Source organism: Scedosporium apiospermum (assembly GCF_000732125.1).
Source record: "Scedosporium apiospermum strain IHEM 14462 chromosome Unknown SEQ_SAPIO_0104, whole genome shotgun sequence".
Classification (NCBI taxonomy): domain Eukaryota; kingdom Fungi; phylum Ascomycota; class Sordariomycetes; order Microascales; family Microascaceae; genus Scedosporium; species Scedosporium apiospermum.
Window position 1 is genome coordinate 66,223 of NW_015971805.1, and position 21,771 is coordinate 87,993.

Sequence of the window (21,771 nt, forward strand, 5' to 3'; positions counted from 1 at the left end):
GCGAAAAGCTTGTGGTTATCCACTTGCTTGCGTTCAGGAAAGAAATGGTGTTGATGTCTGACTCTGAAGGATTACCGTCGAAAGTTTCCTACAGATGCCCCACGCCAAGAGTTCTTATCTTGGGAGCTCCCCGACATCGTAGCATTCAGAGACCTTGATAGTTACTACCTGCAGATGCCCAAAAACCAATATTTCCATCACGAGCTTCCTCCGCAAGTACTAGTTACAGAAGAACCTTGCATCCCACATGGGGGTTATGAAATCTATGAATAATATTATCAATCCATTTGCAGGTGTGACCAGGAGATTGTCTGCTTTCCCCTGCATCTGTAGCAATGAAGACATTGATATCCTGATGAGTGATATTTCCATGAAGGACCCTGATGGTAATATTGACAGTAGCTGAGGAGGGGAAACCGGGGTATCATTGATATGATCAGAAATGCATCTTTCTCGCTTCTTAATATAAAACAGGTATCCTGTCTAGACCTCTATTGTATTTGTCCGTTGCCAATCTTCGTCGCACTCGTTAATATTTTAGCGCCAGACATAGGTCGCGCTGCCCCAGTCACAATGTTCAACAGTGGATTGCTCGCATTTAGCGGCCAACTATGGCTTGCTACACTTGCTCTTACCCAGGTCACGTCGCCAGCATCGTCATGTTTGTACGTCCAACTGGCCCTGAGCGCCACTGTTTACTTGGTAAACTAGCTAATCAAATACCACAGCCCTGTTACCTCAACATTCCGCCACATTGATCTTGGGATCAATTCAGATCTGGTGGCGTCCTCGTCCTTCAAATCGTCGATGGATGCAAAGTATAATACGCCTGCAACACCTACTCCTGTCGCAATTTATACCGCCTCCACCGTTATCGGTACCAGGACCTTGAGGGCAACGGGATATTACGACTACAATCCCCTGACGTCTGAAGGGTTTGAGATTTATACGTCTATCATTGAGACTACCTCTTGCTCCGCACTGACGACCCCTACCTTGCCTCCTTCTCCAACTGGATCTATTTGCAGCCCCCATGGTGATCACTGTAAGTAAACGCAAGACGCCGATCCCATACTGTAGGAAAGCATCTAATAAACCATAGGGCATTGTGAACCATCACCTACACCGAGCCAGTCAGATACACCACCAGACACCTCGGCTCCAGCAGAAACGTGTAGTCCTCATGGTGACCATTGGCACTGCCCGCCGGGCGTCCCTGAACCTACAACGCCCCCACCACAGGAGACCACTCCCGGGGAGACAAGTGCCGTAGGAACATGCTCTCCCCATGGCGACCATTGGCACTGCCCGCCTGGCGTCCCCGAACCTACAACACCCCCACCGCAAGAGACTACTGTTCCACCACAGGAAACCTGCAGTCCTCACGGAGACCATTGGCACTGCCCACCTGGTGTTCCTGAACCTACAACACCCCCGCCACAGGACACTACTGTTCCACCACAAGAGACATGCTCTCCCCATGGTGACCATTGGCACTGCCCGCCTGGCGTCCCCGAACCTACGTCGCCGCCACCCAATCCCACCACACTCGTGACGAGCTCCCGACCCGATACGACTGCACCTGCAGTTGTTGTCACGGCTGCTGCAGAGAAGGGCCGCGGCCTTTCAATTGCAGCTTTGTTTTCTATCCTCGCGTTCGCCGCCATTCTTCTCGTCTAATTGTGACTTGCGCGCTCTGCCAGTCCACTAAGTCTTGGCTTTTTTTTTTCTTTTTTTTTTTTTTTTTTTTTTTTTTTTTTTTGGCGGCGTTCCTGACTACTCTATATACATTCATTTCTACTAGAACCAAGATCTTACCACAGGATCTTTAATAATTAACAGCTATTCCCTTTCATATACGTTATACGTGGTGATGAAACATGGCTTCCCATTTGGTGTGCATGCGCAACTTATTGATACTTTGTACACTCCTTACGCATGTTAGGTGCTGGACGAAGGAAGGCGATTTATAATATATTTCTTCTTTGAAGCAAGCAGACGGCGATCTCAGTGAAACAAGATAGTCTCTGATGCGTAAATGCGTAACTCTATTCCGCTTGTGACGCTCAATATTTTTCTGCTGCTCCAAGGCCGAAACTTCTTGTTCGGGAGCCCCGGTTTTGCGCATATAACGGTCTAATTAGTCTAGCGACGGTTGAAAAGATCGGGGTACAAAAAACAGGCGCAAGAAATCACCTGCTGAAGAGGTTGGTTGAGGCTTTCCGGCCGTGTCCTGATTCCTGAAAGCCACTGTCTGGGCGCGGATGCAAAAGCCATTCCCGAAATGGACAAAGTGAGCGTGCCAAGACTGGAGCGGCCCAAATTTGAAAGCCTACTTTGGGGTTATTGGGCTCTCTCCAATATCTCACGGTCCTCACCACACTCAGATAGCGATGACTACCAACGCTTTGCGAAATCCGAGTGGCAAGGTGTAATTGGCGGGGTCGAACCGAACCCGCTCAAAAAAAGGCGTCAGTGATTCGGTAAGCTTAACCAAAAGCTAGTCCTCAGTGTTCTTTCTCCCCTTTAACGGATATGGGGAAGACGCAGATGTGAGCTTTGTGACGTAGGAGTCCGCGAGTCAAATCATAATGGCCGTATCTCCCTAGGGTTCAAACATAAACGATAATGGTCAAGGTCTTCTCGTCTCCGAGTATCTCGTCCCCAAAACCCATGGTGCCGAATCAGGTGGGCTGGGTCGTCGCGGGCAGCACGGATGAATTCGTGGACTCTTAGGCTCCCATCACGGCGATGGGAGAAAAGGAGTCATATTTGCTACACCGTGTTCATCTCATAGGGAAGATCTCGAAGTGAAAAGTGACAGTAATGACAGCTTGGTGAATGATGATTAACTCCTTGGGCGTGGATGAGAGAGGCCCAGAAGACCATGTACTCTTTTCTGCCACTTCGCATCACTCACCAGTGCCGTATCAGTTGTCTACTCTGCTGGGGATGATGCAGCAGGTTACACAAACCGTGGTGGTGCTACCAGTCCGGATTTAACATTATTATCAGAAACCGCCGAAAATCACGGATGCCTGCTGAAGGGTTCCGGTTACGACGCCGGGCACAGTTACGAGTGACAGAAGCAATGCTCAGGTGCATCCTCGGCAAACTCAACCACTGCATCAGCCTCGAGACGGGTGCTACAACATCTTGCAGTCAAGACTAGGGGTATGGATACATCTAGGCTCCTTGCATGATCTGCAAAGAAGAAACAGCCATGGCCAGATCTATGTATTCGGGGACTTCGGCTTGTAAGTGACCTCTGCTTTGGCAATCTTTTGCTTTCTAGCAACGGTTCTTTCATATCAGATATTGACTACTCGAGCTGGAGTTGAGCCGTAATGGTAGTCTCGCACAGAGTCATGATTCTGATTCCGGACGAAATTCGACCGAAATATCAATCCCAAATCCCGTCTCTAAATTTAAGTAGACGCTTTTGGCGAGCACATGGGAACCTTTATTGGCAGGGAACATGCCTTATCAGAGAATCTGGTCCCATGGCCAGAAAAAAAAAAAGGCATATAACACAATAGTCAAACAATGTTTATAGTAGACAGCGAGTCGGCCAGGCTTGTGTGCGTTTCTAAGGTGTGTGGGTATAGTAAACCCCTATGTCTAGCAGGTTATTGGAGCGTAAATGGCCATTGATAAGTGGCAAGAGAGTACCGACGCCAAATTTGACGGGTTGGCTATTTCTATTAAGAGATGGTTATCGCGCATCAACTTGCCGGGCTCGCGAGTGCCGAATGTTGATTATTAGAGAGCTCGTCGAAGTCCTCGAAGGACTTGAAAAGGAAAGGGAGGGCGATCGTCTGGGAGAGTTTTAAAATTTATCAATCAACAGAGAGACTCATCTCTACTTAAAAAGAGTCACGAGATAAAAATTAAACTAGACAAGATAACAGAGAAACCCGCCTCCCGGCCACCCAAAAAAAAGGAACAGATGTGCCTTCTTAGAAGGCGCATTGGGATTTGAGCCCAATGCGGGGGTCGAACCCGCAGCCTTGAGATTAAGAGTCTCACGCTCTACCGATTGAGCTAACCGGGCAGGTTTATTCCTTGATATTGAATAATGTTCTGGCTTTCACCCTTTGTTAAATCCCTCCGTTGGCCAGGCCGGTCGCTTGCATGATTGGACTGACAATGTTGAAATGCTTTTCCTGAGCTACATGACAGGTCTGGCGGCAGTTGGCAAAGAAAGGCCTTGGAATTAGCGCTCTCACTTCTCCAAGACTCCAGACACAACATCGAGCACGACCAAGCAGGATCACTCTCATTCATAGTAATATAAGCAGGACTCCCTGTCAGATCAGCAACATTAGCTTTGATAGAAAATTGCTGTGGCGGAGGCTTCCTACGAATTCGGAGCGCTATTAGCATTTAAAATTAAGTTTAGTGATCCAGCTCCAATGAATTCGAATGTTAAACCCCAAAAAAGCCATCATGTCCTTAGGGCTGACAAGCCATAGTTAAGACTAAAGAGGATAGGGTCGGGTCTTATATTCGGAGAAGTCCCGTTTGATTTTATCGCCTGCGGTTTGTTCTTTTGCTCTGCTCCTTTCTGCCTCTATCACACTCGTTTTGCTTTCTCGTTCTGTCTCTCGTTTACCATGAAGTGGGCTCTCTTCGCTTTCTCAGGACTCACCTGCCTTCAATCAGTAGCAGCAGCGGCAGCGGCCTGTTGCGGAAATGCTCGCTGTGCAAATGGTAAACATACCGGTTTCTGAAAGTCATCCTGGTGGAGGTGCCAAGCTAATCGATGTTCTGCCCTCTGCATACAGCTATCTTATTGGCCTCTCCCGCGGATGGCCTCCGGGACTGCTCATCAAACCTTGGGGTTACTGTGACAGCGGCGCAAAGGTGAGCATCGGTCTTTGTTCATCCACAGCAATTATTGAATATAACGAACGCTAATTTTCGACAACATTAACCGAATCTAGCACTGTGACCGAGACCGTGACCGCCATTCGAACGGAGGATGATACCATCATAAATACCAACATCCTCACGCTTACCGAAACGCTTTGGTTTACCGTTGGCGAAACCATCACGGCAACTGGTGATTCTGTCACTGTCACGGTCACTGCCAACGCTCTCAAGAAGGCACGCCGTGATAGCGTAGTGGAGGCATCATCTGTCCCGCACTATGCGTCTGCAGTGTGTCGGTCCTGGGGAAAATACACATCTGCCTGCCAATGTCTCGGGGTTGAGCCCACCACCATCACGATCGATGCACTGACGGAAACGGTGACCGAAGATATCACTAACATCGTTACAAACGATGTCCTATCGACTGTCTTTGTCACCAAGACTGAGTTTGTTTCAGTCATCGCCACGACTTCCGAAACTGAAATGGAAACCGCTACAGTCACCATCATACCGACCCAAACACTGACAGTTACGCCTCCTGTCTGTGTCCCGTCCGGCCAGCCCTGTGATCTTTCCGACCCCGGGGCGTGTTGCACACAGTGCTGTCTAAGAGTGGGAGCAGACCAATCTGTGTGCTGTTCGTAAATGAACCACCTGATGGCCCTGCCACGGTGTGCACCCTTGATGTAAGAGGCCTAGGTTATGCCCTATAGAGAGTTTTGTAAGCAAAGCGCATGAGTCAGGAACTCGGTCCCGGTTCTCGCAATGAGGCATCTGGCCGTCTATCAACGCAGCACTGGAGCAGGCAAATTCATCGTTTAATACATCGTAATTTAAACCTTTTAAACATTCTATCGATGCGCTGTTTCAGATTTTCCTCGCGGAAGCCTATGCATAGGCATCGTCCATCAAAGGTAGAATCGATCTCACGTTCCGCAGCTGTGTAGGTTCAGACATCAATGTTCTACGAGAAACTTGGCGGCATGGGGCGTGGAGGAACTTGACTCACCGTGGACAGGATCCGGCGTACTCGCCAGAGGAGAGAGTACGATTTTTGAGGAGAAAGCGCTAGAAAACCAAACTCAGGAGGGGTGGCATGGCATTACTTAATTGTCTTGTGCCTAAATTCCTCATCTGGACAACCAATCCGGAATGCGATCTTAGGCGGGAACTCGCCCAGTCAGGCAGTTCCTGGAGACTCTGCGGGCTGTCCATCTGACAGAGCCACGAGAGGTTGGATACAGCTTCTGGGCTAGGGGACACGCGTGCCAAAAGTACTGGTGAAGCCTGGACGCGAAGTACTTACTCATTTTAGTAAACCTAGAATGCTTTCCATTCCCCGCTGACCAGCCGCGTGGGCATGCCCCTCTTAGCACCTTGGCATTGTAGATTGCGAAAAGTTTCCTTCGGGTTCCACCGCCTCGCTCGAGAGTGTCCGGCCGGGAATGTCCTTTAACTCAGTGATTAATAGCCGAGTTTCACCTCTAGATCCAGGATGACTGGCAGCCGTTTTGTATGAGGCGAGAAGAGGAACGGGAGGAAGCTTAAGGTATAACGGATGGACTGATGACCGTGATCGGTATCGTTATTGCGATGAGTGGTGTATCTCTGTGTGATGGTTGCTGCGCGGAAGAAGAGTATCGCCGGAAAGCCGGGGTAATGAGGTGTTGGAACAGGCCCTTGTGAAAAGGTCAAAGTGACAAGGGAAAAAAAGGAAAAAAAAAAAAAAAAAAAAAAAAAAAAAAAACGGCCAAGGGTCAAAAACGGATCGAACTTAGCTGAGACCGGAATGCCGTTTTCGCCGTCCACAAATAACGCCTTTTGCCACTGGAGGCATTTTCCGACATCGGGCCCGAATTCCGGGTCGCACCATAGTCGCGGCACCGTTTCATCATGGGTATGCGAATCCATTCGGGAATAAAAAGGCAACGTTTTGTTGTCACGGTCGCTTAGGAGCTCTTTATCGCGCGGCGTTGCACTGCATCATTTCTCGCATCCAACGATCTATTTTGCGCCAGCATCCTCACGGACCCTACCTGACCAGAAACAGACCCGACGGCAAACCCTCCCCCGAGTCATTTCCCAGCCATCGACCTCCCAACCAGCTTCAGAAGCGCTCTTGCGGTTTATATTTCGCGTTGAAACTCTATCCCTTTTCCCGAATGTCCTAGCGGCGCATATTAGGGAGGGCACTCGCAAAAGCTATGGGCGAGACGGTTATATGGCCAGCGCCTCAAGATGGCTTAAAGTTGGTAGGCGTTGGCTCGGCAGCGTTCGTTTTATGAGGTGAACGAAAGTGCCGTCCTTAAAGCTTCTCAAACATATTGCAGCCCTGCTAAAGATGCTCCCCTCCAGGATTGGTGGGAATATTCCGACGCGACTCTTCAGTCTTTTTCTAAACCGCCAAGAGAAGACCATCCTTCGATTACTCGAGAACTACCCCATCCAAACAATATCGGAATTATCTCCGAAGATACCTTCCCTTGTCCGCGGTCGAACCAAGTTCTAACATAACAAATTACCTGATCGAAACCAGCCAGATGCGTTGCGAATGCTTTAAACGCAAATGCTGTCTAGCCGGAGCAGAACCAACTGACTGTTAGCAGCGCGTCCTTTATGAACCTTGGGCTGTAGCTTCCCTTCTCCATGTACCTGACTCCAATGCGAATACCATCTTCGTCTTGAAACTCCACCTCATGTCCAAAACCAACGTTGTTCGGATCAAGACAAGTCAGGCACGTGTGGACGACTTGAGCATATCTTGACCCCATGCATGCTGGCAATTCGTTGTGAGCCATCTCCACGAGTTTCTCCTTTAAGGCTGCTGGGTATTCTATGTGGACACCACCGCTGATAAGGCCCAAAGCTTCTAACGGAATAGGATGTCCGCAATTCGAGTCATAGCGGACGAAGGACCGCCACAACCCAATCTCGAGCAGGCATACCCCAAGACTGAAGATGTCGTGCTGCATGATGTAGTCGTCCCGTGGCGTTGGTCCTTGGCGATTAGGATGCCGGTATAAGTCTTTTGTCCAGTCACCGTCGTTACGGAGATATGTGCGGCCATCCTCCCTGCGAAAGTTGTCGAAGCCAACCAGGAACGTAGACCTCCTGACCGTTTTGGCACCCGCGAAGGTAAGCACGGTCTCCGGTCGGATATTCTTGTGAACGAAGCCGAATGTGTGCACATAGCTGACGGACTTGGCCAGCTCGCGCGCGATATCGAGCTTCTCAGACATCGAGCAGGGTGCAGACCCGGCTGTGAGGAGGTGCCGGAGGCTGCGGGGGTCGGTGAGGCCTTCGGGCTTCTCGAAGACTAGCGTAAAGGACGCCTCCGATAAAGGTCCAATCTTTGTTTCATCTTTGACGACGCCTTTGCATGTTAAGAGGCCAAAGGTCTGCGGGGTTCTGTGGCGTAATTTCCTGGCTAGGTCCCGTACGTCCTTCTTCACGATCTCGACGCTGGTTCCGAGAGAGCACTCGATCTGATTGAGGATCAGTTGCTTGCTGGATCCCGCTCTCTGGCCCAACACGGCATTGCAGAATGGCAAAGTCGTCCTGGCCATAGCGTCGAGCTCACTTTTCTTGAGAAAGACTTGCAGGCCATACTGCCTCTGATCATCCCTCAGACCATCTCTAATTACCATGGCAGATGGGATCGAGGCCACGATGCTGGTTTCTCGGCGCATACGCACAAGTTCGGTGTCGACTTGATTGTCCATTATCCGCATGATCAAGAAAAGTGACGACTCCACTTTCCTCTGCCACTGCTCGAGTTCTTCGATAGCCTCATCAAGAGATGACTTGACAAAAACATACTTTCCCTTTCTCACCGCCAGCCTTGCATCTTCGTCTTCCCCGGCTTCGTCCATCTTGGTGGGCTTCTTCAAGAGCCCCTCCAGAATGAGTATGACCCTTTTGAGCTTGGTAAAAACCATGTCCAGAATCCGGTAGTGCATCGTCCGATGATCCTCGTTCATGACGCTCTCCACGCTCTTCACAAAATCCAGCCCGAGAGCCGTCTGCATCCAGCTCGCCTCGACGGACAGAATACGTTCGTGAAGCTCGCCCTCGGCGTTTCTGAACGCGGCACAGGCCTGTAAGAGCCTCTTGCCATACCTGGGAGCCGAGTTAGAATCTAATCCATCATGATGTGACTTTCTTACTTGATGCAAAGGTCTGGGGCCGTGATGGCCCCAACGACTGCTAGACCAAGTTCGGCCATGTCATCAACCTCTCACGGTCTCCTGACGCTGTGAAACTTTGGAACCTTCTCTTAGTCTTCAATGAACTGGCCGATTAAATTAATAGCTTTCTCACAAGATCGTCCAAGAACTCTTGTCCCTGTGTCAGGCACTCTTTCGGTTGGGCCGCATTGGGTAGGCGACTTGGGAGATATAACGTTGAGCCAATCAAGGCGTGCCACGGGTGGGTTGGAGGGGGCAGGGCTGTGTGGCAAATGGACCAATGGGTTGTGCGAGTGTCTGTTGGTCCCCACAGAGGGAGAGACAGGGCAACCCCGATGTTAAACTCCACATGACCTCCGGCCCTTCGAGGGGCTGCACAACCATCTCATCGTCAACCCTCTCCCATTTTCAATCCAGAATCCTCTCGATTCAACATTTCTCACCCTCTATCCAAACGAGTTACGGTGCAACGGTCCTCCATGACTTAATGACACGAACATGAATCCGGCCTCTTCTGTCGCGCCCTTAACACGGCGCTCGTTGTCACCGATGGTAAGACTGCCCGACCTGGTTCGCGATTCGAAGCTCGAGACGCGCCTTGCCCGTGACGGAGACACGATACACATCTTCCGAGACTCTTCAAGACAGAGAGGGGCAACCGAAGAGGAGCGATGGAGATACACATTCCCAATCGGGAACGGAGGGGAGGGCATCGTTTGGCAGGAAAGAAAAGTGACGAGACGTGCCACTTCTGCTCCGGTTGCGACGCGTGCCGTCAAAGCGATCAAGATTCACGAACCCCGCGAACCCAAAGCGCCAAACCGACTATCCACAGCGGAGGAATACATGCGCGAGTTGGAAGCACTGGCAAAGTTCTCCCAGCGCAAGGTGTGTGTTCCCCCTTTCTCCCATCAAGAAACAAACAGCTGAGACTGACAGCGTCATCCCAGTACTCTGGTTGTTTCGTTCAGTTCTACGGGTGGTGGGAGCAAACGAAACAACACCGGTATTTGTTCATAGCCATGGAGTACTGTTCGCGCGGTGACCTGGAAAGTTACATTTCGTCGAAAGGCCCACTGCACGCGGATGAAGCACAGGAAATCACAGCTCAGGTGCTGGATGGACTGTGCTATATGCACGAAGAGGGATTCGCCCATCGCGACTTGAAGCCGGCGGTACGTATGTCTATCCTTTGCAGCCAGGTATTCAACCCTGATTGCCTTAACCCAACAGAACATTCTCATCAAGTCATCTCCACCGGATCGCTGGTGGGTTGTGATATGTGATCACGGCCTCAGCAAGCGTGTCGAAGATGCGGTAGCATTGACGACCATTGTGAAAGGGACGCCGATGTTTATATCTCCCGAGCGACGCGGTTTCCATCCAGATATAGTTCCGAAAAAGGCAGACCCGTACGCCGCTGATATGTGGTGCCTCGGCGAGACAACGTTCCGAATACTCTGTGGCAAGCCCACCTTCGGTTCGGATGAAAAGCTTCGCCAGTTCGCCCGTGGTTCGCTCAACTTCCCCACGGATGGCTTGCGAAATGCCAACGTGGGCGATCAAGCTATCGAATTTGTGACGTCCCTTATGCATCCTCAACCGAGTCGCCGGCTCACCTGCTTTCAGGCAAGAGAGCATGCCTGGATGAAAGTCACTGAAACTCAAGAGCCACCGAGCCCGGAGCTTGATGCCCATTCGTGAGTCAGTCATGCAAAATGCCACGCTTGCCATGGCATCACTAATGAATCTCTAGATTAGAGAATTCGGAATCGAATCTGGACCCGGATACTCTGCAACGAGAGCAACCCTCGGACGATCAGATTCCCGTCTCCCAGCCTGTCGCAATGTCCACTACCGCCACCCAGCATTCCCGGGCTTGGAGTCCGGTTACACAACCTTTGCAGGACATTGCCTCGAAGGACCCTTCCAATGTCGCGGGCCCCATGGGAGCATTGCCTGATTTCTCCCTGGAGGACTCTATCCTTACGAAAGTTAACACCGCAGCCAGAGGCTTGGTAGATCCAACGGCTACTGTCACTCGGACCGCACAAGATGTTCGAGACCGGAATATAAGATGGTCCTTCGGCCGTCTCAAGGTCAGGAAGAACGTTGATACTATTGGCAGATTGCTAGGTCGGACTCCACCGGGAAGCGACGGGTCATCGACCGCACACAGGCCAGAGGAGGTGCCGGCGGAGAGGCCTGAGGAGAATCCGGGGGAGACTCCAAAGAAAAAATGGAATACGAACTTGAAGAAGCTGCTCCGAAGACGTGGTAGCGATGAGAGTATATTCAAGCAGCCGCCGCCCTTTAGGAAAGGGCCTTCGATGTCCCACTCAAGTCAAGCTTCTCCCCAGGGCTATGAAGTGCTGCCTGGTGGACGGATTGCAAGAATGTCCGCGCTGGAGGGTCATTCTGAAGATGCGCCATCGCATCATGGAGGCTCCCAAGCAGCCGCCGCGGGTTCTGCTGCAGCAAGTAGGAAACGATGGTACAATGATGCTTCGTCGGACGAGTTCGGTGGCAGTCAGGAATCATACCACCGGACCGGGATTTTGCGATCACCTTCACTACGAAGTATGGCCAGCCCACAGTCAGAAATGTTGCCCTTCTTCAAAGACTATTATTCCCAAGATGACATTCATCCTGGGGACAGAGTGGCCGTTCTGGGCATATCAACCGCGTGCTTCGGGTGAATTTGAATTGGAACGTGGAGATATGCTCCGGGTGGTGGGCGTCTGGGACAACGGCTGGGCCACCGGCGTCATGATGAATGAGCGTGCTGAGGAATGGGAGGCCCGATGCCAAGCCCAAAGAGATGGCGGTGTTTCCAATATAGGAGGCGACGAGTCCCGACTTAGCGGAGAGATTAAGGCCTTCCCCTTGGTCTGCGTGTGCCTTCCAGAACACTGGAGGAAAACGATCGAAGGCGGCAGTTCGACAGAGACTGGATCCCGAAGCTCTTTAGGATCTTGATTATGAAGACCTCATTTTGAAGAATGTCTCAATGAAAGCAATATCCTTTAATTAGCATTGACATTGATAGGCGGCAACACGACAGTGACTCGTGGAAGACCTTGGCGTTCAATGAATATGTTGTTTATAATCCTTTGCATGTGCTGATACGGTATCTGTTTCGGATGAAAGTTAAGAATAGATAATTTCGTGTTAGATGGGAAAGGGAAAGGCTCGTCTCGCGATCTCTTCTTCTCAACTCTGAGCGACGATTCTCGACCTTCTCGCCGAAACGCGCTCACCAAGACCAAGAAGGACGCACGCCACCGACTTACCAACGATTTGTAGGCAAATACGAGGTCAAGTCTCTTGTCCGGCCGCTCCAAACATCTAACACGAAAGGGGATAACGTCGGCAGCACGCCGGCGAGAGCCTTAGCCACCCAATCCTCACGATCCGCGATGGGCCTATTCCAGGCCGATCTTTCGATATCCGCATCTTCAAAAATGTATAGTCGCGGGTCGGCAGTCCCGTTGCTAACCCTCAAGACTGGCACTATATTGAGGAGTTCGACTCTCTTTGTTCCTGAGAGGTACGGAGTCGAAGTACGGAGAGGATGTGGTTTGAGAGGTCTGAGAAGAGGTGAGAGCTATAAGCAATGACGGTATACAATTCTATTAATATTATAGGAAGACTAATTTTAAAGCCGTACTAGAGGGGACGCGATCAAATTACTACATGTGTTTTGACATCCAATAGCTGCTCCGGAGAAGAAGGGGGGGGGGGGGGGGGGGAGTGAAGGTGCGAGGACAATCGAATCGAATTCTTTCACAGAAAAACACTAGACAAACGAATCGGGGATCGTCGGATCGAGGTGGTGCCCCTTGCAACGCCATATTTCGTCGGGGTGCTCCAGTGCCTTCTTCCATAGCTCCTTCAAATCATAGATGTCGTCCTTCCGCGCAAAGTAGAACCAGGTGTAGAGCAATGGAAGGGGCACTTTGACTCTGCCTTCGTACCCATCCTCGTCAACACGGGAGTCGGGATCTGGCGGTGTCCAGTCTGGGTCATAAGCCCATATAAATACTGGTGGAATATCCTCTGGGAGCAGCTTGGCCAAGTCTCTTGGGGCTAAGTTGTCAGCTCCAAATTGTCTAGTACTGGAAATGAACAGAGGTTGGATGTCCTTGTGATCCAGTTCGGGCGCAATACAATCAGAAGTGATGACAAGGAAGGTGTTGCGCAGAATCCCCGGGAACTTGTCCAGAGTATTCCGGTGTTCCTTGAAGTGCCTATTGTGCTCCGTTAGTAGTCCGCGTCAGGTGGATAGGTGTATAACACCTTTTCAATCGGATGAAAAATGCGTACCTTCTTAGCGACGATGGATCGTTCTCAGAGAGAGTAGCGTCCACCCAGTCGATGCGGGTCAACCATCCCAATTGCGATGCACCCTTGATCTCATGATATATGCCGGATTGGTAGCCTGCAAAATTATCCGTCCGATCAGTGTCATTGAAAATGCCCATCCATCTTTCTAGCGCCTGGGCTCGCTGAGTCGCCTCCTCAGACTTGTAAACCGAGTAGCCATATTTGCGACGGGCATCAAGAAGTTCATCAACCCATTTCGCCCTCTCCCTAGGTTTCACGGTTTCCCAGATGGCTTTGGGGTTTGGAGGCTCTTCGCCTCGTGCTGCGGCGGCCTCGTACTCTTGCAAGAATTTACGCCCATAGTGACGTAGGGTCTTCTCGGTGACATCTCGAACGGCCTCCCTCGCAATCTCCAACCTTGCATTGTCCGCTTCGAGGCGCAGTTGCTCTTCATACATGGCCTGGATGCCATCAATTCTGCCATCGTCAGGAAGCCGGAGATCGCAGATAATGAGCTTGCACGCTTCCGGCGACTTCAAAAACTTGTATGGCGCCTCACAGATGGACCTACGGAGGCTATTGCCATATATTGCTTTGTTCTCCTTAGGCATCTCCTCTCCTATCACCTTGTACAAAAATTCGAGTTCGTCGTACGCGTAGGGAACCCTGCCGAGAAGGCAACCGCGGGCCAGTTGGTTTTCTAAAAATATACTAGGGTCTTGTAGCGCCTGGCTGACGAGATCCACTATGCCCTTCTCTTTCGCCAATCTGTCTAGGTTTTGCTTGCGACATTTGATTTCCATGTCACGGCGCCGAGCTTGGAAGACGATGGGATCTTCCTCCGCTTCTATATGGAGTCGCTCGTCATTGCGACGAAGGGACTCGGCCCTTCGGTCCGCCTGGGGCAGCTGCCAATTCAAATCGTTTTCTCGCTCTTCGATACGTCTGAAAACTTCTTCCATTTCGGCTTGATGTTCGGGAGGGAGATAGCTGATATCTGGTCGTACAAATCTCCGCGGCTGTTCTGGGACGCCCAGTTGAGCCTGCCTTTGTATTTGCCAGGATCGCTGTGGTTGTGCCCGAGGGCCTCGTGATTCTCGTTCTCGCCCCTGCCTTTCCCACTGGTTCTCTTCTTCGATCCCTTCCATCATTTCTCCGTCGATTCCGGAAAAAAGGTGATTAGAAACATCGTGCCGCGCGTCGAGGAAATCCATCGTAATCTGATTCTTTGGAATTCTATTGAGAAAGGAGCAGGTGAGAAGTGTATGTCTAGTTCTGAGGGCAAAAAAGGAAAATGTTAGTACGGTGCCCTTTCTGTTATTGAGGCGAAAACGCGGGGCGAGAGGTACGAAGTAGTTAGATGGATCGGATCAATGTGTTACCTCGATGATGATCATAAGCTTCAATGTTGACTTCGATGCGAGGCTGCATTGACGACTGGAACTGAAGTGATGCCAGCTCTTCCTATTCACGAACAACAATCTAAATTTAAGGAACCGGTTAGCAAAGATTCTTTGAGACCTCTCTTTGCAACGGACAGGTGGGTGATATCCGGGTCGAGTCCCTCGGGAAAAGCCACAAACATCACCCCATATCTCGTGATCATCCTGGTCTTTTTCCCTTTGCGGACACCTCAAGGCACTGCACATGGCACCATGCTGACGCCGACATGTCCGGCCCAAATTTAAGGATCTTTCACACGACCAGGTACCACCATTCTCTTATCTGCGTGTGGTATTCACGTGACAGTTTTGGTAGCTTGATGATCGGTGGCGTTTAAATTTTGGCAGTTTTCGTCTTCTTCATCAGTGTTCGCTCTCTCACTCAATCAATCTTACCACCCGCGAGACTCACAAATATTAACTGGATGATTGGATATTGGCGATTAAAAGGTAGATCTTGTCGTCGAGTCGATCCGCGAGTCCCTTCCCCGTTGCCCTAACTTCCTCGTGAATCAAGAGCCGGCACGAAGATACTCTTCTGTGCGACGTGGTTGCTTTTGTACGAGATGTGCCAGCCGGGCTATTTTCCGAAAGCAGCTCTAGGGCTGGGAACAAATGTGAGGGAAAATGCACCAGAGACCAAGACGATACCTTTCGCCCAGCTCGGCGGGGGATCCCACATGTTTCAATTTCCAGAGCATTGTAGCCATCACATATCCTTTTGCCCTTTGGGGATGGCATTGCCGCAGAGACAGGCCGATGTACGATTTAAGATATAAGACATATCGACTGAGCTCATAGCAGTATAAAAGGGCACGCGGCCCATCTCCATGGCGAGGTACATATTATTGACCTCCCCTTCTAATTTCCGACAGCCCTCGTCATATAACCAAAGGATGTCAGTCATTTGAGACACCAGAGCATCACCCCCTACCCCCCAAAACTCGTGCGAAACTGTACAAAGCCGAGGGACCTGTTCGGGAAGGGGAGGGATCACATCTCGAATGATGATAGTGGCTGTGATTCATTGAGCCAATTGAGCTAGGCACCGTGACCTCATGCCGAAACTTTGTCGTAGGTTGTTCATGAACGGCATGCCTATAACTCCGATAACACAACGCCTATCGTGAGCACGCCCCATCGATAAACAAGCTGTAGAGAACGGGCGCGGTTGGCACTACTATTGAGGGGGTCGATGTGCACCGTCTTCGAGATATTTTTGGCCAGACTCTTTCGGGCATTAGAGTTTCCGATAAAATGATCACGACACGCGCTCAAGTTCAGCCCGGTTCAATTTTGTCAATTCTCCAACAAGGGGGCACGCCGGAGGATTTGGGTCTTTTCTTTCGTAACAGGTAGAAATCATTTATTTCTATGAAAGGCACATTTAGATCTGCTTCTGTGATAATATTACGGAATTCTCTTTTGATTCTCCAGAAACCCATTGCTTGCTGGACGGCGGCGGCGCAGTCGTTTCTAAAATGTCGCCATGGCCAAGACGATATTTTGAATAAGGCAAACTTGCGGATGCAGTTTGGTGATATTACCAAAGCGGTTCTTGCTTGTGCGGGAAGCTTTGGTGGGAGAAGAATGAAAACCTTCGCTCCAAGGAGACATCAAGTATCGCGAGCGTCAATGCCCCCCTCGATGCTCAAGAAAAACGCCGCTGGAAGCCGACACCAAGCAGATGGGTCCCAGTATTCAGAAATACAATACTTCTTTTCGTATTCCCGACCTTAAGGAGCGCGGAATATTTACCTCAGAAGCTGTGAACTCAAGAAGCGGGCCGAAATGTGGGTCGCGGAAGAAGACTTTGCCGCCGCCACACTGGGGGGGCTTCCGTCCTCGGGAGTGCGTTGGGCATTTGTTGAAGTATTGTTGCGCTTAAAGAGGACCTATAAGGCCCTCGACGAGTCGGCCGCTGGTATACTACTGACGACTCAAAGTTGTATCAATATTATAGTTATTGTAGTCGGGTTTGAAGCGTCGATAATTATTATCTCCTTTACGGTATCACCTTACCATTTACTCTATTCCCAGCCCTCGAAGATACACAAAAGTTCCCATCATTCCTCACTTCAGCCGGCCATGTCCTGTCGCATCTTGATTCTTAACGGCCCAAATCTGAACCTTCTGGGCATGCGAGAACCGACCATCTACGGTTCGAATTCGCTGTCAGACATTCTCGAGGACGTCAAAAAGCAAACCGTGGATCACCCCGTCCAGATTGATACTTTCCAAGCCAACAACGAAGGAGTGATCGTGGAAAGAATCCATCGGGCCTGGGAGGACGGGGTAGACTTCATCATCATCAATCCAGCCGGTTACACGCACACAAGCGTGGCTATCAGAGATGCACTTCTAGGCGTGGGCATCCCTTTCTTGGAACTTCACCTTTCCAATGTTCACGCGAGGGAATCATGGAGGAAACATAGCTACTTTAGTGATAAGGCTGTGGGGGTCATCTGTGGGCTTGGAGGGTTTGGATATTCTGCAGCTGTGGACTTCGCAATCAGGCATGTCTCGAAGGGCAAGGCCAATGGCGCGCCAAAGTTATAGAGGTTTAAAGGTTTAAAGGCGGAAGTGAGAGGTGGGTACATATGCAACGGATCGTCTCGGGGAAAATGCACAGATCTGGTCGAATGTCATTCAATCGCATAATCGAATTTAAGCTTCTCGCTGAGTGACATGGTAGAGAGTGTCCCTTCTTGTCTACTAACACCGATTATTGCAAATCCGTTATATATGTGCGCTATCAAGGTGGCCTGGAAATTGGAAATTGGAATGAGAGTATTTGCATGTACCAAAGGCTGTAAACGGAGAAGCGACAAACAACCGCTTTGGCCGCTCGCCCTAGTTTCACATCATTCCTATTAATCTACGAATTTTAAGGCCAAGGGGAGTAGTGCCCCTATCGACCCGTGGTCGCGAACCCGATGAACGAGGCGAGCGGCAAGTGCAACTGGTGACAGGATACGGACACTTCGGATGTGCGAACAGTTGGGCTCGTCGACGACTTCACGTTTCGTCTGGCGATATCTGACTCTCGACCCGAGGTACACTCCTAGAGAGGCCGTGAAACCCCTGGACCGAAGGAGAGAAGGACACTTTACAATGGGATTAGATTGCGAAGAATCTCTCTCTCTCTGGAGTGCAAGAACAGAACTGTCGATCCAACATGTGATGTCTTCACGCGAGGTTTTTCCTTTCTGCCCAGGTCAGCCCTACACTCCTGAGATTGCATCGTCAGGCGGTCTCTTCATATTCCCGACACCCCATTGGGAGTAGTGGCATAGTTCGTAGTGCCACTGTGGCTCCATTAACGCCATTTCCGTCTCAATAAAAATGCAGCTGAAAAGCCAATATTGACTATCATGCACCGGATCGGGAATAGCGCCGCAATTGCGCGAGGACAAGGCTTGGGCTGAAATGGTATTTTACCAAAGAGGCGCTTCGACTCGCCTCCTTCTGCTCTTCCCGACTTGCGAATACAAACAATGTACGAAGTAATGTACTTCCAACGGAAATAGACGCAAAAGAATCCAATGTCCTCAACGACGAAATCGCAGTCTACCCAGCCAACCCCATGGGCTGCTGTCACCTCCATCTTCACACCCCCGTCTTTTTGCGGCGACTTTGTCGACAAGGAGTCATGGTTCAGCTCAGTGACCGAGCTAAGCCTGGCCTCCTGCTTCCCGGGAGACCCATCAACCACCAAATCCTTTGCTAGTTGGTACTATTCGCCAGCCATATGCCCATCAGGATACACGCCTGGATGCACAGCGACGGGGCTTGAACTGCTCCCCGGCGAGACTGGAATTTTCTGCTGTCCAAGGCAAGCAAACGCAAATGAGATTCCTTATTTTCAGGATACAAACTAAACGACGGAGCAGTTCTTTTAAGTGCGCAGAAAATGTGATGTTTGGCTGCATCTCGGGCGGGACAACTGCTCTTTCCGTGAACATCCGATGGCAAGAGTCAGATCTCGCAAACTTCGAAACACCTCCGTTGACCAACGGCCTCCCAACTCGAGAGCGCCATGGTGGATGGGATCCGGCAGGTGCTATGACGGATGTCTACACGTTCCCCCCTCACTGTGCATCCATTACCGACACTTGGATGCCCTTCACCGAGACGGCGTGCCGGCAACTTGATGGTGATTACTACTCGCCGGGTATCTGTCCCGATGGGTGGGCGGCAGCGTTCACTCGTCCCGTCCTAGGCAGTCGTGGACCTCCTGAAGAGCCGGATGAGACTGCCATGATGTGCTGTCCGAGGTAAGATTGTTCCCCCTCTCCAATCATGTCGCAATGCGGACGAAGTTATTAACAGCCGAGCTAGCGGTATGGGCACCATTCCTGGAGATGGGTGTGGGGTAAGATACTGTGCCTCCGCAACTTTCACTACTGATAGCTGGGGAACAACACTGCTCGATCTTATCAAGGTCCGTGACCCTATTCAGATCCGGTGGGTGTCATCTGATCTGTCGCTGCTTGAGACGCACCCGCTCACTCCGGGGATGATTCCCACCGAGCGGCTCCTGCATCCTAAGTATCCGGCTAATTATACCGGAATACTACCGCCCTTAGAAAAAGAATACAAAACGGCGATCGGAGTGGCCTTTGTTCCTCTTGCTCTTGCTCTTTTAGCCGCTTTCGTGCTTCTTTGGTGGAGGAGAAAGAAGCGACAGTATGTTGGAGTGCCAACAACACATGGAGGGATGCCCGCGCAGAAGCATTTTAAGCCGAAGATACTCTCCTGGCCACCTTTGCTCGTTCTTATCGGGGTCTCCCTCACAGCCATAGTTCTTCTTGAGGTCTCGTGCCATCAACTCCCGAGATCCCAGGGACCAATCCAAGTTCCATCGATACAGCTCACGAAAGTATATGTCAGAGACATTACCATCGAACGACGCCAGACCGAGGACATTTTCTCGATAATAGGAGAAATGGATTGCAGTGTTTCGGGGAGTTTTACCGTGTCTCCGGTCCTGACCGAGTATGTCATGCCCACTTGATTCCAGGTCCCGCCGCCACTACTTGATACTAATCTATTAGAAATCATGGAACGCAAATCTCAACTGAGAGGTCACTTGGTACCTATGAAACGGTGTGCGAACTCTCCAGTACTGCCGTTCTCCTCCCCACCTGCACACAGCCCCCCACTGCCCCCCCAAAAGATAAGTTTCTGTTTGACCCATTCGGACAAGGCGAATCAGGGACAACCAGCGCATTCCCCGGACAACATTTCGTCGCCTCGATGCTTGCTCCGCTTCTGGCCGCCCTATTCGCGATCCCCTGGAAGATCCTTCACCTACACGCCACGTCGTTGGAGTCGTTCCACAAATTATCTGGCCCGAAGGGAACGACCGTCACGAAGGCTATGATCCGGGACTACGCGGGACCGGGCGCGGTCTTTGCTCTCGTGCCCTTCATAACCGCGTGTCTCGTCTACTCGTCTGCGATTCTTGCTCCCTTGTCAACTGAGTCGTGGACGATTGGGCTGCTCGGGTCCTGCGCGGCCGACGAGAATAAAAATTGTGTTCCAGAGATGCAGGCCGTTCCGCAGGTCGTGCGTACGATGGAGGCCCTGCTGGCTTTAATTGTGCTTCTCGCCATTGCTTTGGCCGCCGCGCTTCGGAAGTGGTCTACAGGAGTACTTGCCGATCCAAGGAGCATCGTGGGGATTGCGTCATTATCGCAGTCGCCCGAATTGCGCCGCGTGTTCGGCTCGCTTCTCATTGGTCCCAGTGCTTCCCTGTCAGTCAAGGATATGAAGAAGCAGGTCGGCGGGCTCCAAGTCTATCTCGGTGTGTCGCAGAATGCATCAGGTGGCATGGACTACGGCATACAACTTCTCAACCCGCCACAGACACCACTTTCAAATGGCTTTTATGGGAAGAGCAACCAGAAGAAACCATGCCTTTCTGACCCTTTGTTGAAAGCCACTTTGCTCCTTGCCGCTTTTGCAGTTCTCCTAGCCGCGGTCATGAGCATCATCATTTACTACCGGCTAACGGGCGGCAGTTCCGGATTCGAAAGGTTTATGAGCGGCCAGAACTTTGGGCCCCGGTTCTTGTTTTCAATCTTCGGTGTCCTCATCAATTTTGGCTGGGTCAATGTATTTACTAGTGCGATCAACCATCTGAACCTTTCATATTGGCCCTCACTTGCTAACTCGTTCCAGGCGTCACTCGTCTCACTCCTTTCTACGCCTTGTCAATAGGCCAACGACACCCTGCAAAGACGACAATCCTCCTTCCTTACGCAACGGACCCCTATACACACCTTCCTAGGAGCATCCTAGCCGGCCATGTCCTCCCAGCCTTGGTCTCCTTTGTTACTATCCTGAGCGACTTCCTCCCCCTCCTCTTCGCCAACGTCCCTTTCCACCGCACCCGAACCTTCACCGAGCACCTCGTCTCCTGCTGGATGACTGTGGCCATACTAGCGCTTATGATGGTAATTCTAGTCATCCTTGCAGTCGTTATGATCGCCGCGAGGCCGCGATGCACGGCACTTCTGGGTGTCTTTACAGAGAGTCCCATTGTCGGGACACTACTTGTCCTGGGTCGGTCAGACTACTTTGTAGGGTGTTTTAGGGGTCTGGCTGGGCTGACGCCTAAAGAGAGGGATATGGCTGTGAGGGGGATGGAGTTGAAGTATTATCTGGCGGATGTCGGGGATGGAGTTCACGATGACGGGGTGGCGATTAATGTCCAACGGTAAAGTAACCTTGAGATTACCTGTTTATCTAACTTATTTGGAGATCTTTATTCTCAACTGCCTCGCTTCCTACGGACATCAGCTATGTTAAGATTAACGTTTACAGATGCTTCGCTCGGCGGAGAGCAGATAAAGTCTCAATAATTCGTAACCCGTAACATTCTTATTCTTGCAGTTAACCTCGATGGGTGATGAATGACCTTGCCAGTCGTCCAG

At 50.9% G+C, this 21,771-nt stretch overlaps 5 protein-coding genes across 5 annotated transcripts; 3 read left to right on the plus strand and 2 right to left on the minus strand.

The window, feature by feature from the left end:
• Positions 1-573: 573 nt before the first annotated feature.
• On the plus strand, positions 574-1,680 carry SAPIO_CDS6505 (uncharacterized protein; the record flags this gene model as incomplete). Its single annotated transcript, XM_016788588.1, has 3 exons — positions 574-665; positions 729-1,045; positions 1,103-1,680. The coding sequence occupies 3 exons, from the start codon at positions 574-576 to the stop codon at positions 1,678-1,680; spliced, it is 987 nt and encodes a 328-aa protein (XP_016641741.1).
• A 5,768-nt stretch (positions 1,681-7,448) lies between these two features.
• Positions 7,449-9,100, minus strand: SAPIO_CDS6506 (uncharacterized protein; the record flags this gene model as incomplete). The annotated part of the gene is made up of 2 exons (XM_016788589.1): positions 7,449-8,994; positions 9,042-9,100. The coding sequence occupies 2 exons, from the start codon at positions 9,098-9,100 to the stop codon at positions 7,449-7,451; spliced, it is 1,605 nt and encodes a 534-aa protein (XP_016641742.1).
• Positions 9,101-9,560: 460 nt separating this feature from the next.
• On the plus strand, positions 9,561-12,041 carry SAPIO_CDS6507 (uncharacterized protein; the record flags this gene model as incomplete). Its single annotated transcript, XM_016788590.1, has 5 exons — positions 9,561-9,950; positions 10,013-10,237; positions 10,296-10,762; positions 10,819-11,642; positions 11,722-12,041. 5 exons carry the CDS (start codon positions 9,561-9,563, stop codon positions 12,039-12,041), a joined length of 2,226 nt encoding a protein of 741 aa, XP_016641743.1.
• Positions 12,042-12,861: 820 nt separating this feature from the next.
• SAPIO_CDS6508 (uncharacterized protein) lies at positions 12,862-14,350 on the minus strand (the record flags this gene model as incomplete). The annotated part of the gene is made up of 2 exons (XM_016788591.1): positions 12,862-13,312; positions 13,389-14,350. The coding sequence occupies 2 exons, from the start codon at positions 14,348-14,350 to the stop codon at positions 12,862-12,864; spliced, it is 1,413 nt and encodes a 470-aa protein (XP_016641744.1).
• Positions 14,351-18,748: 4,398 nt separating this feature from the next.
• Positions 18,749-21,558, plus strand: SAPIO_CDS6509 (uncharacterized protein; the record flags this gene model as incomplete). Its single annotated transcript, XM_016788592.1, has 6 exons — positions 18,749-19,107; positions 19,244-19,381; positions 19,480-19,519; positions 19,749-19,828; positions 19,888-20,960; positions 21,017-21,558. The coding sequence occupies 6 exons, from the start codon at positions 18,749-18,751 to the stop codon at positions 21,556-21,558; spliced, it is 2,232 nt and encodes a 743-aa protein (XP_016641745.1).
• Between the last annotated feature and the right edge of the window lie 213 nt (positions 21,559-21,771).